At 41.4% G+C, this 20,958-nt stretch overlaps 1 protein-coding gene and 1 non-coding gene across 2 annotated transcripts; one reads left to right on the forward strand and one right to left on the reverse strand.

Moving 5' to 3' along the window:
- Positions 1-986: 986 nt before the first annotated feature.
- Positions 987-1,058, forward strand: trnae-cuc (transfer RNA glutamic acid (anticodon CUC)). Its single transcript has one exon. It is a non-coding gene; the product is annotated as a tRNA-Glu (tRNA).
- Positions 1,059-16,385: 15,327 nt separating this feature from the next.
- On the reverse strand, positions 16,386-19,603 carry LOC133465028 (neoverrucotoxin subunit alpha-like). The gene is made up of 4 exons (XM_061747356.1): positions 19,464-19,603; positions 19,227-19,335; positions 17,665-19,134; positions 16,386-17,569 (listed from the first exon to the last, which is right to left on the reverse strand). Exons 2-4 carry the CDS (start codon positions 19,312-19,314, stop codon positions 17,034-17,036), a joined length of 2,094 nt encoding a protein of 697 aa, XP_061603340.1. The 5' UTR covers positions 19,315-19,335; positions 19,464-19,603; the 3' UTR covers positions 16,386-17,033.
- Between the last annotated feature and the right edge of the window lie 1,355 nt (positions 19,604-20,958).

The raw sequence follows: 20,958 nt of genomic DNA on the forward strand, positions 1-20,958 counted from the left end.
GACTGATGAGCCAACTAACAAAGCATTCTGGGATTTGTAATATTAGTGGCGCATGTGCTATATACTGTCGGGCCAGCTCTCATACACATTTAATATGGTCTTGCGGGCCAAATATAATTACATCGTGGCCTGAGTTTGACATATTTGGTCTACAGCCTCTCGGTCGTGATTCCACTTCACTGGCAGCACTATTCATGGTGTCCGCGCAGGAGCTCAAGGTTCAAGGTTTTTGTTTTTCAAGGCAGATGAATTAAAATAATAATGTTAAAAAAAAACAGGCCTTGTTCAGACTATGTTTTGAAGCAAGTACCTTTCACATGTGAGGTGCACATGATCACCAATAAACGATGGTAACTTCCACTCCACTTGAGATTTACGTGACCAGCAAACCACGTACATCAGCTCCCTGACAAGCCAAGAAAGTACAACACAGAAGGTGTTTCCACCCGGTCTCAAACTGGGGACTTTTCACGTGTGAGGCGAAAGTGATAACCACTACACTATGGAAACTGTGGTGGCTGTAGTACCCAAAAGCAGACATGGAGTTATTATTTGACTAGCCCACCAACAAGCAGAATTGAATATTTACAAATGATAAGTCATAATGTAGTATATTTAAGCATTGAAGTAAGAATTCCTTTGAGAGGACCAAGTGTTTTGAGCAGTTATCAAGCCAACCATCTTTTCTTTTTATTTCTACAACAAAGGTATTCCTACGGCCATTTGTGCGTTTATTCGGGCCACCCTTGTCTTTTCGGACAATAACCTGTCTTTATTTTACAACAGGGGTTGGGGTCTTCAAAGTATATATAAATATACACAGAGACAAGTCAAAGATGCTTGCAATACACAAGGACTAAAGTATTTTACAATTTTGTATACCAAATGATTTGCATAACAAATGCATGGTCTGCTCTGTGTAATATTTTGCAATTTCTCACTGTGCCCACCTGTAGTTAGGACTTGTCTGGATTTGCAGTTGTTGGTCCCTGGTGGTCTAGTGGTTAGGATTCAGCGCTCTCACCGCTGCGGCCCGGGTCCGATTCCCGGTCAGGGAACATTAATTCTTAAGCCTATTTGGTCAAGTGTTGTTCACCATTGACTATGGGTTGGGACAGTGGGTTGACCTGTGTTTGATCCTCTCTTAATGCACCCCTATGGTTGGCACAACCCAGTGCAAACTGTAGGCCGGTCCCAAACCTGGATAAATGCGGAGGGATTCGTCAGGAAGGGCATCTGGCTTATAACTTTGCTTGACAAATATGAGCGTTCATCCAAAGAATCCCATACCGGATCGGTCATGTCCCAGGTTAATAACATCCGGCACTGTTGACCTTCAGGGCACCGGTGGAAATTCAGCTACTATGGGTCGAAGACGGGTTTATATTATTTTACCATGGTGTAGATGGGAAGATACATTTAGTAGGGGGTATTTTAAATGAAGAGTTAGCTGAGAATGTCTTGGAGGTGAAAAGAGGATCAGATTGAGTGATGAGGCTGAAACTTGAAATTGTGGGTGTTATGTATAATGTGATTAGTGGCTATGCCCCACAGGTAGGATGTGACCTAGAGGTTAAAGAGAAATTCGGGATAGAACTCGACGAAGTCGTTCTGAGCATCCCAGACAGAGAGAGTCGTGATTGGTGCAGATTGTAATGGACATGTTGGTGAGGGAAACAGGGGTGATGAAGAAGTGATGGATAAGTACGGCATCCAGGAAAGGAACTTGGAGGGACAGATGGCGGTAGACTTTGCAAAAAGGATGGAAATGGCTGGAGTGAACACTTTTTTCCAGAAGAGGCAGGAACATAGGGTGACCTACAAGAGCACGCAGGTGGATTACATCTTGTGCAGACAATGTAATCTGAAGGAGGTTACCTACTGTAAGGTAGTGGTCGGGGAGAGTGGGGCTAGACTGCATCGGATGGTGGTGTGTAAGATGACTCTGGTGGTGGGGAGGAAGATTAGGAAGACAAAGGCAGAGCAGAGAACCATGTGGTGGAAGCTGAGACAGGAAGAGTGTCGTGCGGCTTTTTGGGAAGATTTGAGACGGGCTCTCTGTGGACAGCTTTCAGAAGACTGGACCACTACAACCAAAGTGATTAGAGAGACAGGCAGGAGAGTCCTTGGTGTACCTTCTGAGAGGAGACTTGGTGGCGGAACCTCACAGTACAGGAAATCATAGAAGGAAAGAGGTTAGCTTAGAAGAAATAAGTGGGACACTGAGAGGACCGAGGAGAGGCGAAAGGAATACATTGAGATGCAACGTATGGCAAAGGTAGAGGTGGCAAAGGCCAAATAACCTGGCATACGTCATATGATGACGTATGCCAGGTTGGCCACTGAAGAAAGAGAAAATGATCTCTACAGGTTGGCCAGACAGAGGGACAGAGATGGGAAGGATGTGCAGCAGGTTAGGGTGATTAAAGATAGAGCTGGAAATGTGTTGAGAGGCCCACTCCCTTTAAAGAGGATGCGGAAGAGCACCCCCACATCAAACATGAAGTGGAGGAGGACATCACCAAATTTCCATCTACTGGTGTCCCTTTGAAGATTGAAGATGAAAGTCAAAGTTAGGAGAGCAGAGGGGCGGAGCCTCCAAGCAGAAGCTCAAGTCAACACATGAGAGCAGAAGGTGATGGAGACCACTGTGGAGGATCACAAGTAGACGGCCTCTTAGCTCCACTGTCAGATCGTGATGACACGACGTCACACCCTCCTCACACTGATGATGATGATGGACAGTGTGAAGGTGATATGACATGTCACACCGAAAACAAACGATGGAAATGTTCTCTGTGAGAAAATATTTGCTTTTCAGAGTAATTTGAAACAACACATGAAAATACAAACAGAAGGGAAAGATTTTGCCGACTCAGTTTGTGGTCAAATATTCTCTCAGAAGGGAAACTTAGAAATGCACACAAGAACCCACACTGGTGAGAAACCTTTTGCATGCTCAGTTTGTGGCAAAAGATTCTCTTATAAGTGTCAGGCAAAGATATAGAGGTGTGCTGGTGACAGCAGTGATGAAGAAGCTTGAAATGAAAAAGTAAATGTTTAATATTAAAGGAAATTACTATCATACTGATTGACAAAAATCTACATTCTTGTATTCTGTCTGCCATCTTTTATTTTATCAATCTTTTAGTTTTCTTTGTATCTGCTAAAAGGCTGCTGTGGACAAATGCTGAGAATTATCACTCGCGTCAAAATACTTTTGTCCAATGTTTTAAAATGAGCAAATGATTGATTGAACTAGATTGTGACGAGACGTTTGACTTAATAAAATACAATTCTTCAAACAGTGAGACTCACTCAATTGTCTTGTATGTCAAAGCCATTTTCCCCTTTGAAAAGAATTGAAATGCCTTCAATCCATTCAAAACCCTCCAGAAACAAATGCTGGCAACACAAAGCAAAAAAATGGCACAAGCGACAAGGCCGAAGTGGAAAAAACGCTAAACTGGGGCTGTTAGATAAATTGTAGAAGTTATCATTTATTTGCTTAGCTTGCATTAGTATAATGGACAATTTTAGATGTCTCGCCTTCAAAAAGAAGACTCAGCATCATCCGATGAAAGGGCGCCTGAACCAAGGACGTGATCGGATGTGGTCGGGTCGTGACAGGTGTTGGTTCAATATTATGTGTTGTGTCTTATTACTTAGAACACTATGTCTGGAAAAAACCCTCTTATAATCAAATATTTTGTGTTGTGTCTTATTGCTTAGAACATTATGATTTGTAAATCCCTCCTATTTCAAATAAAAGCAGGAGCGAGGGGGGGGGATTGTTTAGAGCGTGTTGAGAGGCTGTGATCTGAACAATCTCCCATACGCCCTCCTCATGAGAAAAAGAAACCAGCGTCTTCATTCCTTTTGTGTCTATTTTTTATAATGTTGGGTAAGATAAATCCAACATTAAATTGGTCCTTCGAGCCGGATGTCAACACACCCGAGGATTCCAGTTGTGGAGCCGACTTCCAGTTAAGAGACCGTGGCCACGGCAAGTAAGACCCTTTTACGGGACTGGTCTTCGTCCTCCTCAACTGGGATCTGAAGGTTGACGACAATCCACAGGATTGAAGACGAGTGGTGAGTTAAATTTAAAAAAAAAATTTTGGGGAAAAAAGGTTTAAAGAGTGAGTGAATTGCGCGACGAAGAAGTCTGCGGCAGAACAAACCTTGTGTAATACTAGTCACTGGCAAGTAGTCAGATGGACAACGGAATCCGATAAAATCCGTGGGGACGGCGGGGTCCTGTACGTACTTAAATTCCGTATTTCTGTGTTTCTGTGTTTCCGTGTTTTCGTGTGTTTATAAAAACGTTATTAATATCGTGTGTATGTGTAAAAGTATGAATGTATAAGACGGGATTGTAAGTGACAACTGAGTTTGGAAGCAAAGGCAAGAATTCTCCGCCCCAATTAGGGTAGAAGCTTGAGAATTACCAAAACTCAGACATTTATTGTCACCCTGTCATTTTTGAATAAAGTCAGTATTTAGGTCACTCTAGGTGCAAATGAACTGACTTCCAAATTCACAAAAATGGGAATAAATAACAGTAAACCGGATCAAAAAATAGACCTAACGTGTAAAGATTGGAAATATGTTCAACTACAAAACCATTTCAAAATAGAAGATTTAAACACGTGGATAACCAAATACGGTTTCGCTGGCCAGCTAAATTCGCAAAAAATAGTTCAACTTCAAAACGAAATAAAGTGTCGACACAAAAATGATATATCACAAATACAAAAAGATGGATTTGACGACTTACTCTTCTGGTTAAACTGGACTAATGAGGATGTGAAAAAGGCCGTAGCCGGCATCACACCTTATCAACAACAGTTAAAAAATGCTTTACATGCGAATTCGAAAGAACACATTAACAGATGGGTAGATAAACATTGGATAAACCTAGCAACTGGCCCTCTGGAGGAATATGTTAATCATGCCCTCCACGCAGAAAGAGTGTTAGACAAAAAACAAAAAGAGAAGATAGATGTCTTCCTCGACGAAGAAGCAGAAATATACTATCAAGGCAGAGAGAGAGATAATTTTAGAGGACACGGCAGAGACCGTGGGAGAGTAAGATATGGTAGAAATCGAAATTATTATGATAATACCATCTGTTGGTGCTGTGGAAACAAAGGCCACATTGCACGTGAATGCCCTAAAAAATAAAAAAATAAAAATAAAAGAGAATACGGACAAACTACTGCATGACTAAGCCAGCCTGTTTCCCAACTCAACAAATCCTCTTGTGTAAACATTACAGAGAATGAGGAGGTGGATTTCAATTTACAGGACATTCTGAGTTTGGACACTGAAAAACCTGAAATAACCTTGTAGAATGCCCATTTTCGAAGTCCCGGAGTGCCCTGTGAATTTGTTGGGAAGAGACGGCTTATTCCTACTAGGACTTGTACTCAAACATGAATTAAACATAAATTAAAAAGAGAGGACCTCGATGTAACACTGGAAAACAGAGAAAGTACATTCTATTACACAATCGATATCCCAGACAAACCACAGTTAAACATGGGAAAGGTCCTGTTGTCTGCAGCCTTGCAGCTTATCACAAAAATAGAAGATAAAAAAGAATGTGATGAGCTGCTGTAATACAGAGAGCAGCATGCGTACCAATCCCACGCACATTGTTAAATTCATGAAGACCAGACGCTACTGTGTTTACAGTAGTAGACATAAGTAATGCATTCTTTACAGTACCAATAGAAAATAACAGTCAATTTTGGTTTGCATTCACATTTGAGAAAAAAAAAAATATATATATACTTTTACTAGATTACCGCAAGGTTACTGTGAAAGTCTAACTAATTATTCACAAGTTATGACAACACGCATGTCTTCTGGCATCTACAGATGGAGAGACATGCAAGGATTCATTGACTTTACTGCATCATCTAACAGAAGAGGGACATAAAGTTAACAAAAAATAAATTGCAATGATGTAAAAGACAAGATATATATCTAGGCCATAATTTAAGAATAGGAGGAAAGACTATATTAGAAGACAGGAGAGCTATAGTCTTAAAAAATCCTAAACCACAGACGAAGAAACATATAATAATCATTTTTAGGTCTGACAAATTATTGTAGAGCATGGATTCCAAACTATGCAGAAATTGTTGCACCATTGTCAAAATTAATGTATGAAGACAACTTTAAAATGACATCATCTGTTTAATCGAGTACAGAGGCAGAAAAGGCCTTCTGTGACATTAAACAACATTTGGTGTCCAGTGCTGCGCTAGGCCTTCCACCTTACTTGATGAAGGCACGCAGCATGATTGACAGGAATTGGCTGAACAAGCTGCTGAATTAGTAGCATTAACCGAGGCATGCAAACTAATGATAAATAAAGATGGCACAATCTATACTGATAGCCAATATGAGTATTTCACAACAAGAACGTAATTATTGGGAAAAACAAAGTGAAAAACTACAAAATGAAATTTACATTAGCACAGAAAAAGAAAAAACAAAAACAAAACAAAAAACCTATTCAAATGGGCTGCTATATTGAGCCATGCTGTGTCACATGTCTCAACCGGAGGGATGGTGGTCTGATAACGGAGCGGGAGCAGATGTGTAGATTCTGAAAACGCTTGCTGGTCAGTGAAGAAAAAAGACACCAACCCTTTTAGTGAGAACTCAGCAGAAAGGCACACCCACGTTGGTTATGAGATTCGATAAGTTGTTACGTAGCAACTTTGGCTACTATGGTGTTGGTTTTGTTTTTGTGGTACATGGGACGTCCCACCCTCAATGATACAACCAATTTTTTAGATAGAAAATCACCTACCAACTGGACCAATATGACGAACCCAATAACACATTTTTTTAATCATTAACTCGTATCAAAAGGAGTACAGTTGATGATCAGAACTGTGGGCATGGGCTCTAAACGCGGCAAAACGGTTTAATATTTTGTGCCCCCCAAAATCAAGCTGCTTTAATCCTAATTCCATATGCGGCTCTCACCAATGATGCTCAAGAGAATGGGCAGAATTGGGGATTTGGATATGACCGGTATGCAACTATAGGCTTTGGATGGGAACACCTTATTGGTGAAACAGGTTATGATTGGTCCAGTTGGTCAAAAAAAAAAAAAAACAGCAAAAGAACATAGAAAGAAGTTTAACCTAAGCAAACGGCTTGTGTTTTATTGTGTAGTATAGTAAATTGTGTACCTGTGTTATAGGAACAGTGTTAAACCAAAAATGCCATTGAAAACTTCAAAGAAAGGTGGACAAATTTTAATTTAATTTTAACAACATAACTACTGATGATTGGTTCCTTGTAAATCATGGGATCCTATATATCCCGTAAAAGAAGCAGATAAACACAAACCGATGTTTTCTACTTTAGTAGCACCAAATAATTTCACTTGTATAAACATGATTAATAAAGGGAAAAAAAAATTAGGACCACTGAACGACACACAGTGTAAAGTAATCTTAAAAGTCAAACCAAATTTTGTGCCAGTGTCACGGAGCGACATCTGGTGGTGGTGCGGAGATGATAGACTGTTTGATAGATTACCTAAAGATATATCTAGATTATGCGCTATTATCACTTTGATATTGCATGTGTCAGTATACCCTATGCCTGTTCAAGATTTAATGGAAAGGGCACCAATGTTTTTGTCCAATCTAAAAACATATACAAAAAAGAGATTTGTCATGGCAGGGGCAAAATAATCCAACATACATCAACGCCAGGTGTTCCTCGTGGGGGTTCCTAATCAATACAAATTGGGTGACCAGGTTGCAGGAGGATTTGAGTCTTTCATATGCTGGTGGTGTACGATTAATAAAAATGTTGATGGGATAAACTACATCCACTTCAATGTACAGAGATTAGGAAATTGGACTCAGAGTGGGTTGGAAGCTGTGCACGAGCAGCTCAAGGACGTTCCAAAGACCGCATAGCTGTCGACATGCTCCTCGCAAGAGAGGGAGGTGTTTGCGGTATGTTTGGAGAACAAACAATACTGCTTCAGATGGCAGCTTGACCAGAGCCATCGATGGTCTGCGGACCCTCAATCAACACTCCTTGTGGGACAGCTCGAATGGACGTTTTTGGTAAATATAAAACTGTTGGATTTATCTTACCCAACATTATAAAAAATAGACACAAAAGGAATGAAGACGCTGGTTTCTTTTTCTCATGAGGAGGGCGTATGGGAGATTGTTCAGATCACAGCCTCTCAACACGCTCTAACCAATCTCTCCCGTCGCTCCTGCATTTATTTGAAAATAGGAGGGTTTTTCCCAGACATAATGTTCTAAACAATAAGACACAACACAAAACATTGGACCAACACCTGTCACGTCCCCGACCACATCCGATCACGTCCTTGGTCCAGGCGCCCTTCCATCGGATGATGCTGAGTCATCTTTTCGAAGGCGAGACATCTAAAATCGTCCATAATACTAATGCAAGCTAAGCAAATAAATGATAACTTCTAGAATATATTTAACATTTCCCTCCTGTTTATCATGTATTTGCACAAATTCTCATATCATCTTACAGTCACTTCATTTCGATTTTTAATTGTAGAATCATTTTTATGAAACAAATACATTTACACTCAGAGTAAACTTGTCATACATGAATGTTGTAGTTTAAACATCGTAATCACCTGGATCAGGAAACAAATCAGGTAAAACAACATCATCATCATCATCGTCATTATTATCAACCTCCAATAAAGGATAAATCTGCTCCATACGGTTCCATGTGGGTTATGGCTGTGGTGATTAATTTACTGATTAATGCCCGAATGCATGGGATACAACAACATCCACACAATGTCAGAATGGCTGCAAAAACAGCAATTGATATCAATATTGGTGAAATTAGGGTTTTATATTTACCAAAAACGTCCATTCAGCTGTTTCACAAGGAGTGTTGATTGAGGGTCCGTAGACCATCGATGGCTCTGGTCAAGCTGCCATCTGAAGCAGTATTGTTTGTTCTCCAAACATACCGCAAACACCTCCCTCTCTTGCGAGGAGCATGTCGACAGCTATGCGGTCTTTGGAACGTCCTTGAGCTGCTCGTGCACAGCTTCCAACCCACTCTGAGTCCAATTTCCTAATCTCTGTACATTGAAGTGGATATAGTTTATCCCATCAACATTTTTATTAATCGTACACCAACAGCATATGAAGTATTCAAATCCTCCTGCAACTTGGTCAGCTAATTTGTATTGATTAGGAACCCCACGAGGAACACCATGTATGTTTTATGTTGGATAATTTTGCCTCTGCCAGGATAAATCTCTTTTTTGTCAAGTATGTCCAAAACACACAAGGAATTTGTCTCCGGTAGTTGGAGCCGCTCTAGTACAACAGACAGTCAATTTACAGAACACTTTGGAGACATAAAGACATTGACAAAAAATAATTGTGCAAAAAGATGCAGTCCTCTAGCAGCAGTTTGAATGACTAATATCGCAATAGTCCGGTGCAAAGATCATTGTGCAAAGGGCGCTGAGACTTCAAGGAGTGTATGCGGTTTAAAGTGACGAGTAGTGCGATAATCTGGGACAATGGTTGTGCAAATGTTGCAGATGCTCCTCAATCAGTGTGCAAATGGAATAATACAATCTTGTGATAATTATGCCGGAACTATGCGCAACAAAGGCCTGGGACCCATGCAAACAACACAATCTTTTCTCGCTACATTTGCTGCTTGTTCCATCAATAGTAACCAATTGTTATTTTGTCCTGAAACTCCTGTGACAACAAGGAACCAATCATCAGTAGTTATGTTGTTAACCATTAAAATTTGTCTACCTTTCTTTGAAGTTTTCAATGGCATTTTTGGTTTAACACGGTTCCTATAACACAATACTACTTGGAAGTGGGGATCTTTTCCACCAGAATAGGCCCACAAGCTCACTATCAAACACATTGGGTGACTTGTATTTCAATATTAAACTATGGGCCGTTTTGCTTATGTTAAACTTCTTTCTTTGTTCTTTTGCTGTTCTTTTTGACCAACTGGACCAATCATAACCTGTTTCACCAATAAGGTGTTTCCATTCAAAACCTATAGTTGCATACCAGTCATATCTAAATCCCCAATTCTGCCCATTCTCTTGAGCATCATTGGTGAGAGCCGCATATGGAATTATGATTAAAGCAGCTTGATTTTGGGGGCACAAAATATTAAACCGTTTTGCCGCATTTGGAGGCCATGCCCACAATTTTGATCATCAGCTGTACTCCTTTTGATACGAGTTAATGATTCAAAAAAAAATTTTTATTATTATTATTGGGTTCGTCATATTGGTCCAGTTGGTAGGTGATTTTCTATCTAAAAAATGGGTTTTATCATTGAGGGTGGGACGTCCCATGTACCACAAAAACAAAACCAACATCTTAGTAGCCAAAGTTGCTACGTAACAACTTATCGAATCTCATAACCAACGTGGGTGTGCCTTTCTGCTGAGTTCTCACTAAAAGGGTTGGTGTCTTTTTTCTTCACTGACCAGCAAGCGTTTTCAGAATCTACACATCTGCTCCCGCTTCGTTATCAGACTTTTGCTCACCTTCCCTGTTTGAGTACTCAGCTGAAATGACTCTTACAGTGTGTTAAATGAACCCACGTGTTTCTTTCTGCTATTTTTTAGGGCTGTAAAGTGTCAATCTATCTGTGCCACCATCCCTCCGGTTGAGACGTGACACAGCATGTCTCAATATAGCAGCCCATTTGAATAGTTTTTTTTTTTTTTTTTTTTTCCTGTGCTAATGTAAATTTCATTTTGTAGTTTTGCACTTTGTTTTTCCCAATAATTGCGTTCTTGTTGTGGAATACTCATATTGGCTATCAGTATAGATTGTACCATCTTTATTTATCATTAGTTTGCATGCCTCGATTAATGCTACTAATTCAGCAGCTTGTTCAGCCAATTCCTGTCAATCATGCTGCGTGCCTTCATCATTAAGGGTATTAGTGTGGCTGGATTTAAGGTTGTGCATCGCTCAACAGTCAAATGTGGTTCTGATAGCAAGATGGCAATGCAAGATAAATGTCTTGCAGGTGATTTGCAATAGGAGAGCAGACACTGTATGTGGGACCTTTAGGGTGAACTGCTCTCTAGTTGAAAAATAAGCTATTGGTCTTAGCTTATCACCGTATTGTTGTGTAAGTACGGAGGTCATGCAATAGCTTTTACAATCTACCATTTGAATGAATGTTTTATCATTAAATTTGGAAGGCCTTGCGCAGCACTGGAGACCAAATGTTGTTTAATGTCACAGAAGGCCTTTTCTGCCTCTGTACTCCATTAAACAGGTGATGTAATTTTAAGGTTGTTTTCATATATTAATTTTGACAATGGTGCAACAATTTCTGCATAGTTTGGAATCCATGCTGTACAATAATTTGTCAGACCTAAAAATGATTATTATGTTTCTTCGTCTGTGGTTTAGGATTTTTTAAGACTATAGCTCTCCTGTCTTCTAATATAGTCTTTCCTCCTATACTTAAATTATGGCCTAGATATTTAACTTGTCTTTTACATCATTGCAATTTATTTTTGTTAACTTTATGTCCCTCTTCTGTTAGATGATGCAGTAAGGTCAATGAATCTTTGCATGTGTCTTCATCTGTAGATGCCAGAAGACATGCGTGTTGTCATAACTTGTGAATAATTAGTTAGACTTTCACAGTAACCTTGCGGTAATCTAGTAAATGTATATATATATATTTTTTTTTTTTCTCAAATGTGAATGCAAACCAAAATTGACTGTTATTTTCTATTGGTACTGAAAAGAATGCATTAATGCATTAATGCATTAATGCATTAATGTCCACTACTGTAAACACAGTAGCGTCTGGTCTTAATGAATTTAACAATGTGCGTGGGTTTGGTACGCATGCTCTGTATTACTGCAGCTCATCACATTCTTTTTTATCTTCTATTTTTGTGATAAGCTCCAAGGCTGCAGACAACAGCCTTTCCCACGTTTAACGGTGGCTTGTCTTTTATTTTTTATATAATTTGATTCCTGCAACGCGGCTATTTTTTGTGTATTTAACCAACCATTAAAGCCGTGTTCGGTTATCCCTGTCTCTAAATATAAAATTTTATCAGGATCCTGTTTCTTTTTTTCTTTTAAATTTAATTTAATGAACCTCCAACCTTTACACTGCAGTGTATTCCTGTTTTTTATTTTACTACTTCCTTTCCCCATTTGAAAGAATTTGGTTCAGTGTAATACTACCTAGGGTAGTCTAGAACACTGTTTCTTTTCAGTAGGACGGTGATTCAAATTTACTTTCTGTGGTAATTCTCACTTCAACTCTTTCGAGTGGAGAATTCTTGCCTTTGCATCCACAAAAGTCCACCGTTTACTTTCCCACTGTTTTGGTATGGAATGAAAAACCTAGTGGTTTCCCATTTCCCATTTACACTCTCATTCAAACAGTTTTCATTCACACTGGCTCGTCAGAGGACTCCGCCGTCCCATACGGAATTTAACTACGTCTGTCAACAGCTCATTAGAGGACTCCGCCATCCTATACGGAATTTAACTACGACGCCACGAAACTTTCCTAGTTTCTTTATTCTACCCGCCATTGACTAGTATCCACAGGGTTTATTAAACACGGAATTTAAGTACGTACAGGACTCCGCCGTCCTCGCGGAAATTCTGGACTCCGGCATCCTTTTTCCTAAAAAAATGTTTTTAAATTTAACTCACCAGTCGTCTTCAATCCTGTGGATTGTCGTCAACCTTCAGATCCCAGTTGAGGAGAACGAAGACCAGTCCCGTAAAGGGTCTTACTTGCCGTGGCCACGGTCTCTTAACTGGAAGTCGGCTTCCACAACTGGAATCCTCGGGTGTGTTGACATCCGGCTCGAAGGACCAATTTAATGTTGGATTTATCTTACCCAACATTATAAAAAATAGACACAAAAGGAATGAAGACGCTGGTTTCTTTTTCTCATGAGGAGGGCGTATGGGAGATTGTTCAGATCACAGCCTCTCAACACGCTCTAACCAATCTCTCCCGTCGCTCCTGCATTTATTTGAAAATAGGAGGGTTTTTCCCAGACATAATGTTCTAAACAATAAGACACAACACAAAACATTGGACCAACACCTGTCACGTCCCCGACCACATCCGATCACGTCCTTGGTCCAGGCGCCCTTCCATCGGATGATGCTGAGTCATCTTTTCGAAGGCGAGACATCTAAAATCGTCCATAATACTAATGCAAGCTAAGCAAATAAATGATAACTTCTAGAATATATTTAACAAAAACCCTAATTACACCAATATTGATATCAATTGCTGTTTTTGCAGCCATTCTGACATTATGTGGATGTTGTTGTATCCCATGCATTCTGGCATTAATCAGTAAATTAATCACCACAGCCATAACCCCCCATGGAGAAATCGTATGGAGCTGATGTATACTGTATGATGATAATGATGATTATGATGATAATGATGATTTTGCTTTACCTGATTTGTTACCTGATACAGATGATTACAATGTTTAAACTACAACATTCATATATGACAAGTTTACTCTGAGTGTAAATGTATTTGTTTCATAAAAATGATTCTACAGTTAAAAATCGAAATGAAGTGACTGTAAGATGATATGAGAATTTGTGCAAATACATGATAAACAGGAGGGAAATGTTAGATAAATTGTAGAAGTTATCATTTATTTGCTTAGCTTGCATTAGTATAATGGACAATTTTAGATGTCTCGCCTTCAAAAAGAAGACTCAGCATCATCCGATGGAAGGGCGCCTGGACATGATCGGATGTGGTCGGGTCGTGACAGGTGTTGGTCCAATATTATGTGTTGTGTCTTATTACTTAGAATACTATGTCTGGGAAAAAACCCTCTTATTATCAAATATTTTGTGTTGTGTCTTATTGCTTAGAACATTATGATTTGTAAATCCCTCCTATTTCAAATAAATCCAGGAGCGAGGTGGGGGGATTGTTTCGAGCGTGTTGAGAGGCTGTGATCTGAACAATCTCCCATACGCCCTCCTCATGAGAAAAAGAAACCAGTGTCTTCATTCCTTTTGTGTCTATTTTTTATAATGTTGGGTAAGATTCATCCACTCCCACTCTCATTTTCATCGCAAGAGGGACAGAATGAGAACCAACAGAGGGAGAGCAAATAGCAATTTTATTGTCCATGTGACTTTCAACATGTAGTGACAACAACATTGTCATGCGGAATTATGTGGAACATTTTCAACCTTATTTTGTGTCAGATGAAGGCAAAAAATCTTCACTCCACAGTATTTATGAGACATCTGTTGGCCAGATAAGATGAGAGATTATTCTTGAGAATTGAAGCAGCAACTGTAACAGGTCATTTTGGAACCAAGACCCAGTGTTACCCGCGAAACGTTTAGTTTTATTCCATAGTCCATCTGCGGCTGGGGCCTAGATGTAATGATACAGACCGATAAACGATCTAAAGGAGGTCAGCAAAGAAGGAAGGGAGTTAATGTAAGTCAAAGAAAAAAGATCAAAGTCGTGTGTTCAAAAGTGTTCAAAGTAGCAACAAGACCAGGTTTTCCCAAAAAAGACAGTCTGTCAAAATGCAATGTCTGGTTGGAATGGCCACTTCAATCTGAATACAACAAACGAAGAATTTTGAAAATTGGATGATGGGTTCCAGAGTAATTGATTGTTTTGTGTAAAAAGAAAAAAAAAAAACGTGCCTTTTGTGGAACGTTGTGTCATATCACCTTGTCGAAAAAACGCCTTCAAATTAGAGTAAAAGAGTATAACATCGTTATTTCTCTCTCTTTTTTTTTGGGTCCTGTTCGGCTGTTAGGTCAAGCAGAATGGAAAATCTGTATGCCTTTAATGCCGGAACAGTTTTACTGTGTCACAGTGGAGTTTTTAAGCTGCCACTGTGGTATTATAATTGAGGTTTATTGAGAATCAGACTTGATCAGTCGAACAGAACAAAGTTTCAAGAAGGGAGAGAGAAACAAAGATACGCAGTAAATGCAGTATTTGTCGCAGTAAGTGCGTGACCTCACACCCAGTGAAAGAGTCCTAGGGGTGTGTGTCTGCAGATACACGCAAGTGAATTGGTACCGGTTTACATGCACAAAGACTGACAGAAGTGTCCTGTAATTGCTGTGGCCGCACCGCGGCGGCTGAGGACCCCACCCAATCAATCGAGGGGCGGGATCAGGCCCAGGGGTCCACCCAAGAGTAGCCCGGCAGACGGGACATGTCCCACACCGAGGGACCCAGGGCAGTCCCCCGACCCCGACAACTGGCCACCCAGTGGGGACCGCAGGGACCCAATGCCACACCCCCAGCCAATCCCCTCACCCCACCCACCGCCCCACACGCCCCGCCACCAGGAGAGCAAGACGCCCCAGGTCCCCGACTGGCAGTCATTGGCCCTACCCAGTGTATCAGTGCCCCCCCCCCCCACCCCTACGCCCCCAGAGTGGTTTGGTGCATTAAAATCTGGAGAGGTCAGTGAGCCGAGGGCGTGGGTGCAGGGCTGCCAGGCACCACTGCCTAACGGCCAAAGCCCCCCGCCACCCACGACCCACCACCCCCCAGAGATAGGTGCATGTGGTGCATTAAAACATGGGGAGTGTGTGTGATGCATTTAAAATCCAGGGGGGCAGGCAGGGCGGAGGGGCAGGGTTCACGGACCGGGAAACAGCACAGACGTGCTGAAACCCGATCCGAAACCCACATCCTCCCGATCCCATACAAGTCCCCCAGGAACCCTTTGATATGTGTACGTACCCAGATGTGTTTAGTGAGAAAAATATATAGCGTCAATGGTATGAGTGTGTGCTAAGTGAGTGATTAAGAGGCATGGCTCCTGCAGGTCAGGCCCATTAGGCAGGACAACCACCGACAAAGAGGGCCATCCCACCCACACCTGCAGCACCAACCCCGAGCCCCCCACACCCCAGCCAGCACCCACTACCCTCCCCTGAGCGTGGGAGGTGGACCTCCCCCAAACCAGGAAGGGAAAGGAACCCCACAGCCCGCAGGGGACCGCCCAGCTCCCCCATGGGAAGAGTTAGAGGTGACATTTTTTGTCAAAAAAAAAAAAAGTGCCTTTTTGTAAAACGTTATGTCATATCACCTATGAAAAATCTGGTTGAAAAAAACACCTTCCAATTAGAGTAAAAGAGTATAACATCATTATTTCTCAACATGTCTACTTGACTTGACTACTGTGTTTGTGTCTTGTTGTTTTACATTATCCTCAATGAGCTGGAGTGTAGTCTCTGTTTTCTGACAATGATGCATTCTCTATCATCCACTCCCACTCTCATTTTCATCGCAAGAGGGACAGAATGAGAACCAACAGAGGGAGAGCAAATAGCAATTTTATTGTCCATGTGACCTTCAAAATGTAGTGACAACAAAGGTCAAGAGTTACATCATATACGTAGAACACATGGTGTGATTTGCCAAGGCCGCTTAAAACCTCATCAAGCAAAGCGTTGCATCTTTGTTGGTTTAGCTGCTAATTAGGTAGAACACATGCTCAAAACTCGTAAGCAAGAGAAGAGAGTGAAATTTTCTGTTTTAACATCAAACCTAATCAAAAAAAGCCACAAGCATCATTCTAACCAAGTTGCAATGTTTCAAATGGATTCTGTATTGATTTATTGTATATTTGAAAATGAATGTCTTACTAAATTCTAAGGTGCTGTTCCTGCTGCAGAAATTTAACATTCAAACATTTGTATTCAGCAGCTTCAGAAGTGGACACTGAGCTGTTTCCTGTAGGTAGCGGTAGTGTATGCCTGTCTTTTGGGGAAGAACGGTTCAGAGTAGCAAATTAACACTTACTATCTTGACAATCAAAAACATGTCAGTGATTCGTTGATAAATCGTGCTGTGCTAGCTAGACCTTACTACTGCTACCAACTACTTAAAACGCTGTTCAAAACTAATGGATAAATAATTGTTGCAGACTTGACTATATAATGGAAGAAAATGGGTTTGCAGTGCTAATATGTCAGGTGAGCATAACTTTGTTTTTCTAAAACTGCAAAACCTGCATAGACTGGTTCATCAAAATTTAATGGAAAAGTAAAGCAGTGTTTCAGTTTGTTTCCAGACACACCATAAAAGGACACAGTGGATCCAGGAATGTCAAGAAACACTCCAACCTTTTGCATGCCACTAGAAGATTCTGTAAAGATCGGGATAGGAAAAAAACGGTTTTCTAAAATTACTTCAAATTTATGGCTTGCATGCATTCCCCAGGAAGTCAAAAAATCCGTGAAGTTTCGCTCAGTTTGGGTGACTCCTTTCCTCGGAGTTGATTCGTATGCAGCCACCGCATTAACGTGACCCCGCCACTCCACCTCCCAGTAATGCCGACCACGTAGCGCCTCTTTGCATAGAACTTGAGGGAACTTAACGAACCTCTGCGAGCTAGAGGGATACGACATAACACGGCCATATCCCACTTTCTTGTTCTCCTCTGACAGAGTGAGATTTTTGTTGACAGTATTGCCATCCAACGTGAGTTCAGTTGCATCTGATGGAGAGAAAAAAAAACACAGACATCATACAGATGACAATTGATATAGTTTGATTTGGAAGTGGAAACAGCAGCACGAAAAAGGAACTTACGCCAGATGACATCATTTCTGTCTGTGATCGTCATTACTGGTGGCAGGGATGGTACCGTGAACATGTCAGACTGTAGGAGGCCATCTTTGTAATGGTAGATGGAAGATCCTTTATATTTCTTATTTGTCATAGCAGTTATAAGGAACTTGATACTGCTGCTACGCTTCAGAGGTTTAGCATATTTAAGGAACGTTTGGGCATTTTCTCTCATTTCAATGATGACCTCATTCGTGAAGGACGTATAGTCTGCATTTCTTCCTCCAACCTGCGATGTGTCCAAGTACTTAGCCATGTCATCAAGGCAGGGGTCATTTGTGTCCAAGTTGGTGAAAACATAGCAAAGAACATTTGTCACACCTACACTAAGAACCACTCGATCCAATTCTGACTTAGTGCGCACAACATAAGCATTTGATTCATTCATTATCATGTCAACACAGGACTGAATGACATTGATGTCTCGTTCTTTTTCCTCCAACCACTTGTTAAGGTGTGCTTGGCGGAATGGAGAATTTTCTCGATCATTAAAGACTTTTGCTAACGCGCTCTCCTCTTCTTTGCCATCACGGATTGACGGAAGACGGTCTGATAATTGTCGTTTGAGTGAAGCTTTGTAAAAAGAACAAAGTTTTTGGAAACTGTTTATGTTTTTGCGAATCACGGGACAATATTGTGCTGCACTGCTAAACAAACTATCGTTGCATCTCATTTTCACTTGATTTTGTTCTTCCATCGCATCTTGAATTCTCCTCGATAGTGAGACGCTGAGGTCTTTGACCAGTACAGCAGCTTTGTTGTACAGCGACAGCAGAGGATACAGCCAGACAAGCAGAGGAGCATTGTTGTCCTTTTTTCCCAATAGTGTTGGAAGCTCACAGTAGGTTTCAACTGCTTGGACAAACGTGGCGGGGTTTTTTTCAAGAATGAGGTCGCCAAAGAATGTGCAAGAGAACTTGTTTGTCAGCTCCTGCTCTTCTTCAGACAGATGTATTCTAGCACTTCCTTCAATTTTAAATGTAGGAATCTTCTTGATCACAGCTTGCATGTTACCCTGGATATCTTGAACATTTCTGGCCTCCAACTTCTCACTGTCAAACACAAAGACTGCATTTGCCCCATAAAGGATACCTGTGACCAAATGTGTTGCCTTGCCCTCCTCAATAATTTTTTTTTGTTGGCTGTTTAGTGGCCCAAGAGCAGGAAGAGACAGCTGCTTAAAGCTCGTGGTAGCTTTGTACTGAAACGTTACCCTGCTCTGGTTCTTGAATTTCTTTTGGTCATTCAGGTACTTGGCAGATCCTCCAACTTGAACCAACCCACCTAAGAAACTCATATTCAGAGAAGCTTCAATATCCATTAGAGAAGACCTCGATTCAATGGTGTCAGAGGCTGTAATCTTAAAGGAACTGCTTTTTTGAGTAGTTTCAGAGGTCTCGCGATCTAGGGTTTCTCTATCCCACAGAGTGAAACCTGCAGGAACAGACACGTTTTACAAGTAAGCTCGTTGACAATCAAGGTATCCCAAAATAACAGTAAGGACAATTGTGTGCATCAAGTTCTACCTGGGATTAGTTCATCTTTGCGGGCATCATAGAGCATCCCCAATGTGAAGGGCTGGCCCAGAGCAACAACTTTCATGGTGTCTGACATGCTTGCAGATATGAAGAGTAGCTGATGGAAAAAAAAAAGAAAACTCCATCTAATTTTAACATTGAAGCCACGCAACCATCAAACAAACATCAATGTTCACTCTGATACAGCCTGTTGTAAACACACAACTTGTACCACTGCTTAGTTACCCGATGAAGGTGTGATGATCAGCCGAGCCGAGCTGTTGGAGAGTCTTCTCGAGTTCTAACCAGCGATGCCAGCGTCATCATCAGTCAGGTTGCGGGCTTATTTATACTTATAATTGGCTAGTCTTTTGTATGTATTTTCATATTGGGTTTGGTTAATGGGCGGCACGGTGGACGACTGGTTAGAGTGTCTGCCTCACAGTTCAATGGAGGGGCAGGGTTCACATGACAGCTGGGATAGGCTCCAGCACGCCCGCGACCCTTGTGAGGATAAGCGGCTCAGAAAATGGATGGATGGATGGATGTTCGGTTAATGAAAATATTTTATTCTCGAATAACATAACCACCAAGGTGCGCTGAGTGTTCAGGGCTTTTCACACTGCAACGCGCAAGCCGCCAACGACTAGCTAAACACTTCCACGTAATAGGTTAGGACACCGGGTTCGGACTGTTTATCATACGGAAAGCGTGATACGGCACATATACATACACAGCAGTAAGTATATGTGACATGAACGAACTTCACTGCGACAGGAACATGCGGTTAAACATTGCTCACAAGGCAATTAACATTTGGATGTTCGGTAAGTATAAAAACCTACAGGAAACGACCAGTGACCGTAACATTCACTTCTCTAACTGCACACATTGTCTTCGAACAGACGTATTTCTCATTTAATTTAATTTAATTTAATTTAATGTATTCTTTAGTATGGCGGCACGGTGGCCGACTGGTTAGAGCGTCAGCCTCACAGTTCTGAGGACCCGGGTTCAATCCCCGGCCCCGCCTGTGTGGAGTTTGCATGTTCTCCCCGTGCCTGCGTGGGTTTTCTCCGGGCACTCCGGTTTCCTCCCCCATCCCAAAAACATGCATGCTAGGTTGATTGAAGACGCTAAATTGCCTGTAGGTGTGAATGTGAGTGTGGATGGTTGTTTGTATGTGCCGTGCGATTGGCTGGCAACCAGTTCAGGGTGTACCCCGCCTCCTTCCCGAAGATAGCTGGGATAGGCTCCAGCACTCCCGCGACCCTTGTGAGGATAAGCGGCTCAGAAAATGGATGGATGGATGGATGTTCGGTTAATGAAAATATTTTATTCTCGAATAACATAACCACCAAGGTGCGCTGAGTGTTAAGGGCTTTTCACACTGCAACGCGCAAGCCGCCAACGACTTTCCCATTCAATGAGTATGTGCTGAGGGCGCAGCAAGTGCAGAGGGCAGCTGACGCACGAATCTTGAATTTACATCTCATTTCAGCTAAGGTGCGAGCATGTACGATTAGTTTGCTTAGCTCCTTATATAATAATAAGCTCATATCCCAGTTTGCAAATGAATTTTCATAACAGCATCAGGAAAGTGCACACTTGGTAACAGGTGAAAAATTTAGCGATTGGCAGGTGAAATTTTATGGAGGAGATGCTAGCGACTAGCGTGTCAGAAAAAGTCCCAAGAGTCAGTCAGTTGGCCTCACAGAATGTCCTATCCTGCCGTCCGGTT

Source organism: Phyllopteryx taeniolatus, chromosome 15 (genome assembly GCF_024500385.1).
Source record: "Phyllopteryx taeniolatus isolate TA_2022b chromosome 15, UOR_Ptae_1.2, whole genome shotgun sequence".
In the NCBI taxonomy this organism is placed as follows: Eukaryota; Metazoa; Chordata; class Actinopteri; order Syngnathiformes; family Syngnathidae; genus Phyllopteryx; species Phyllopteryx taeniolatus.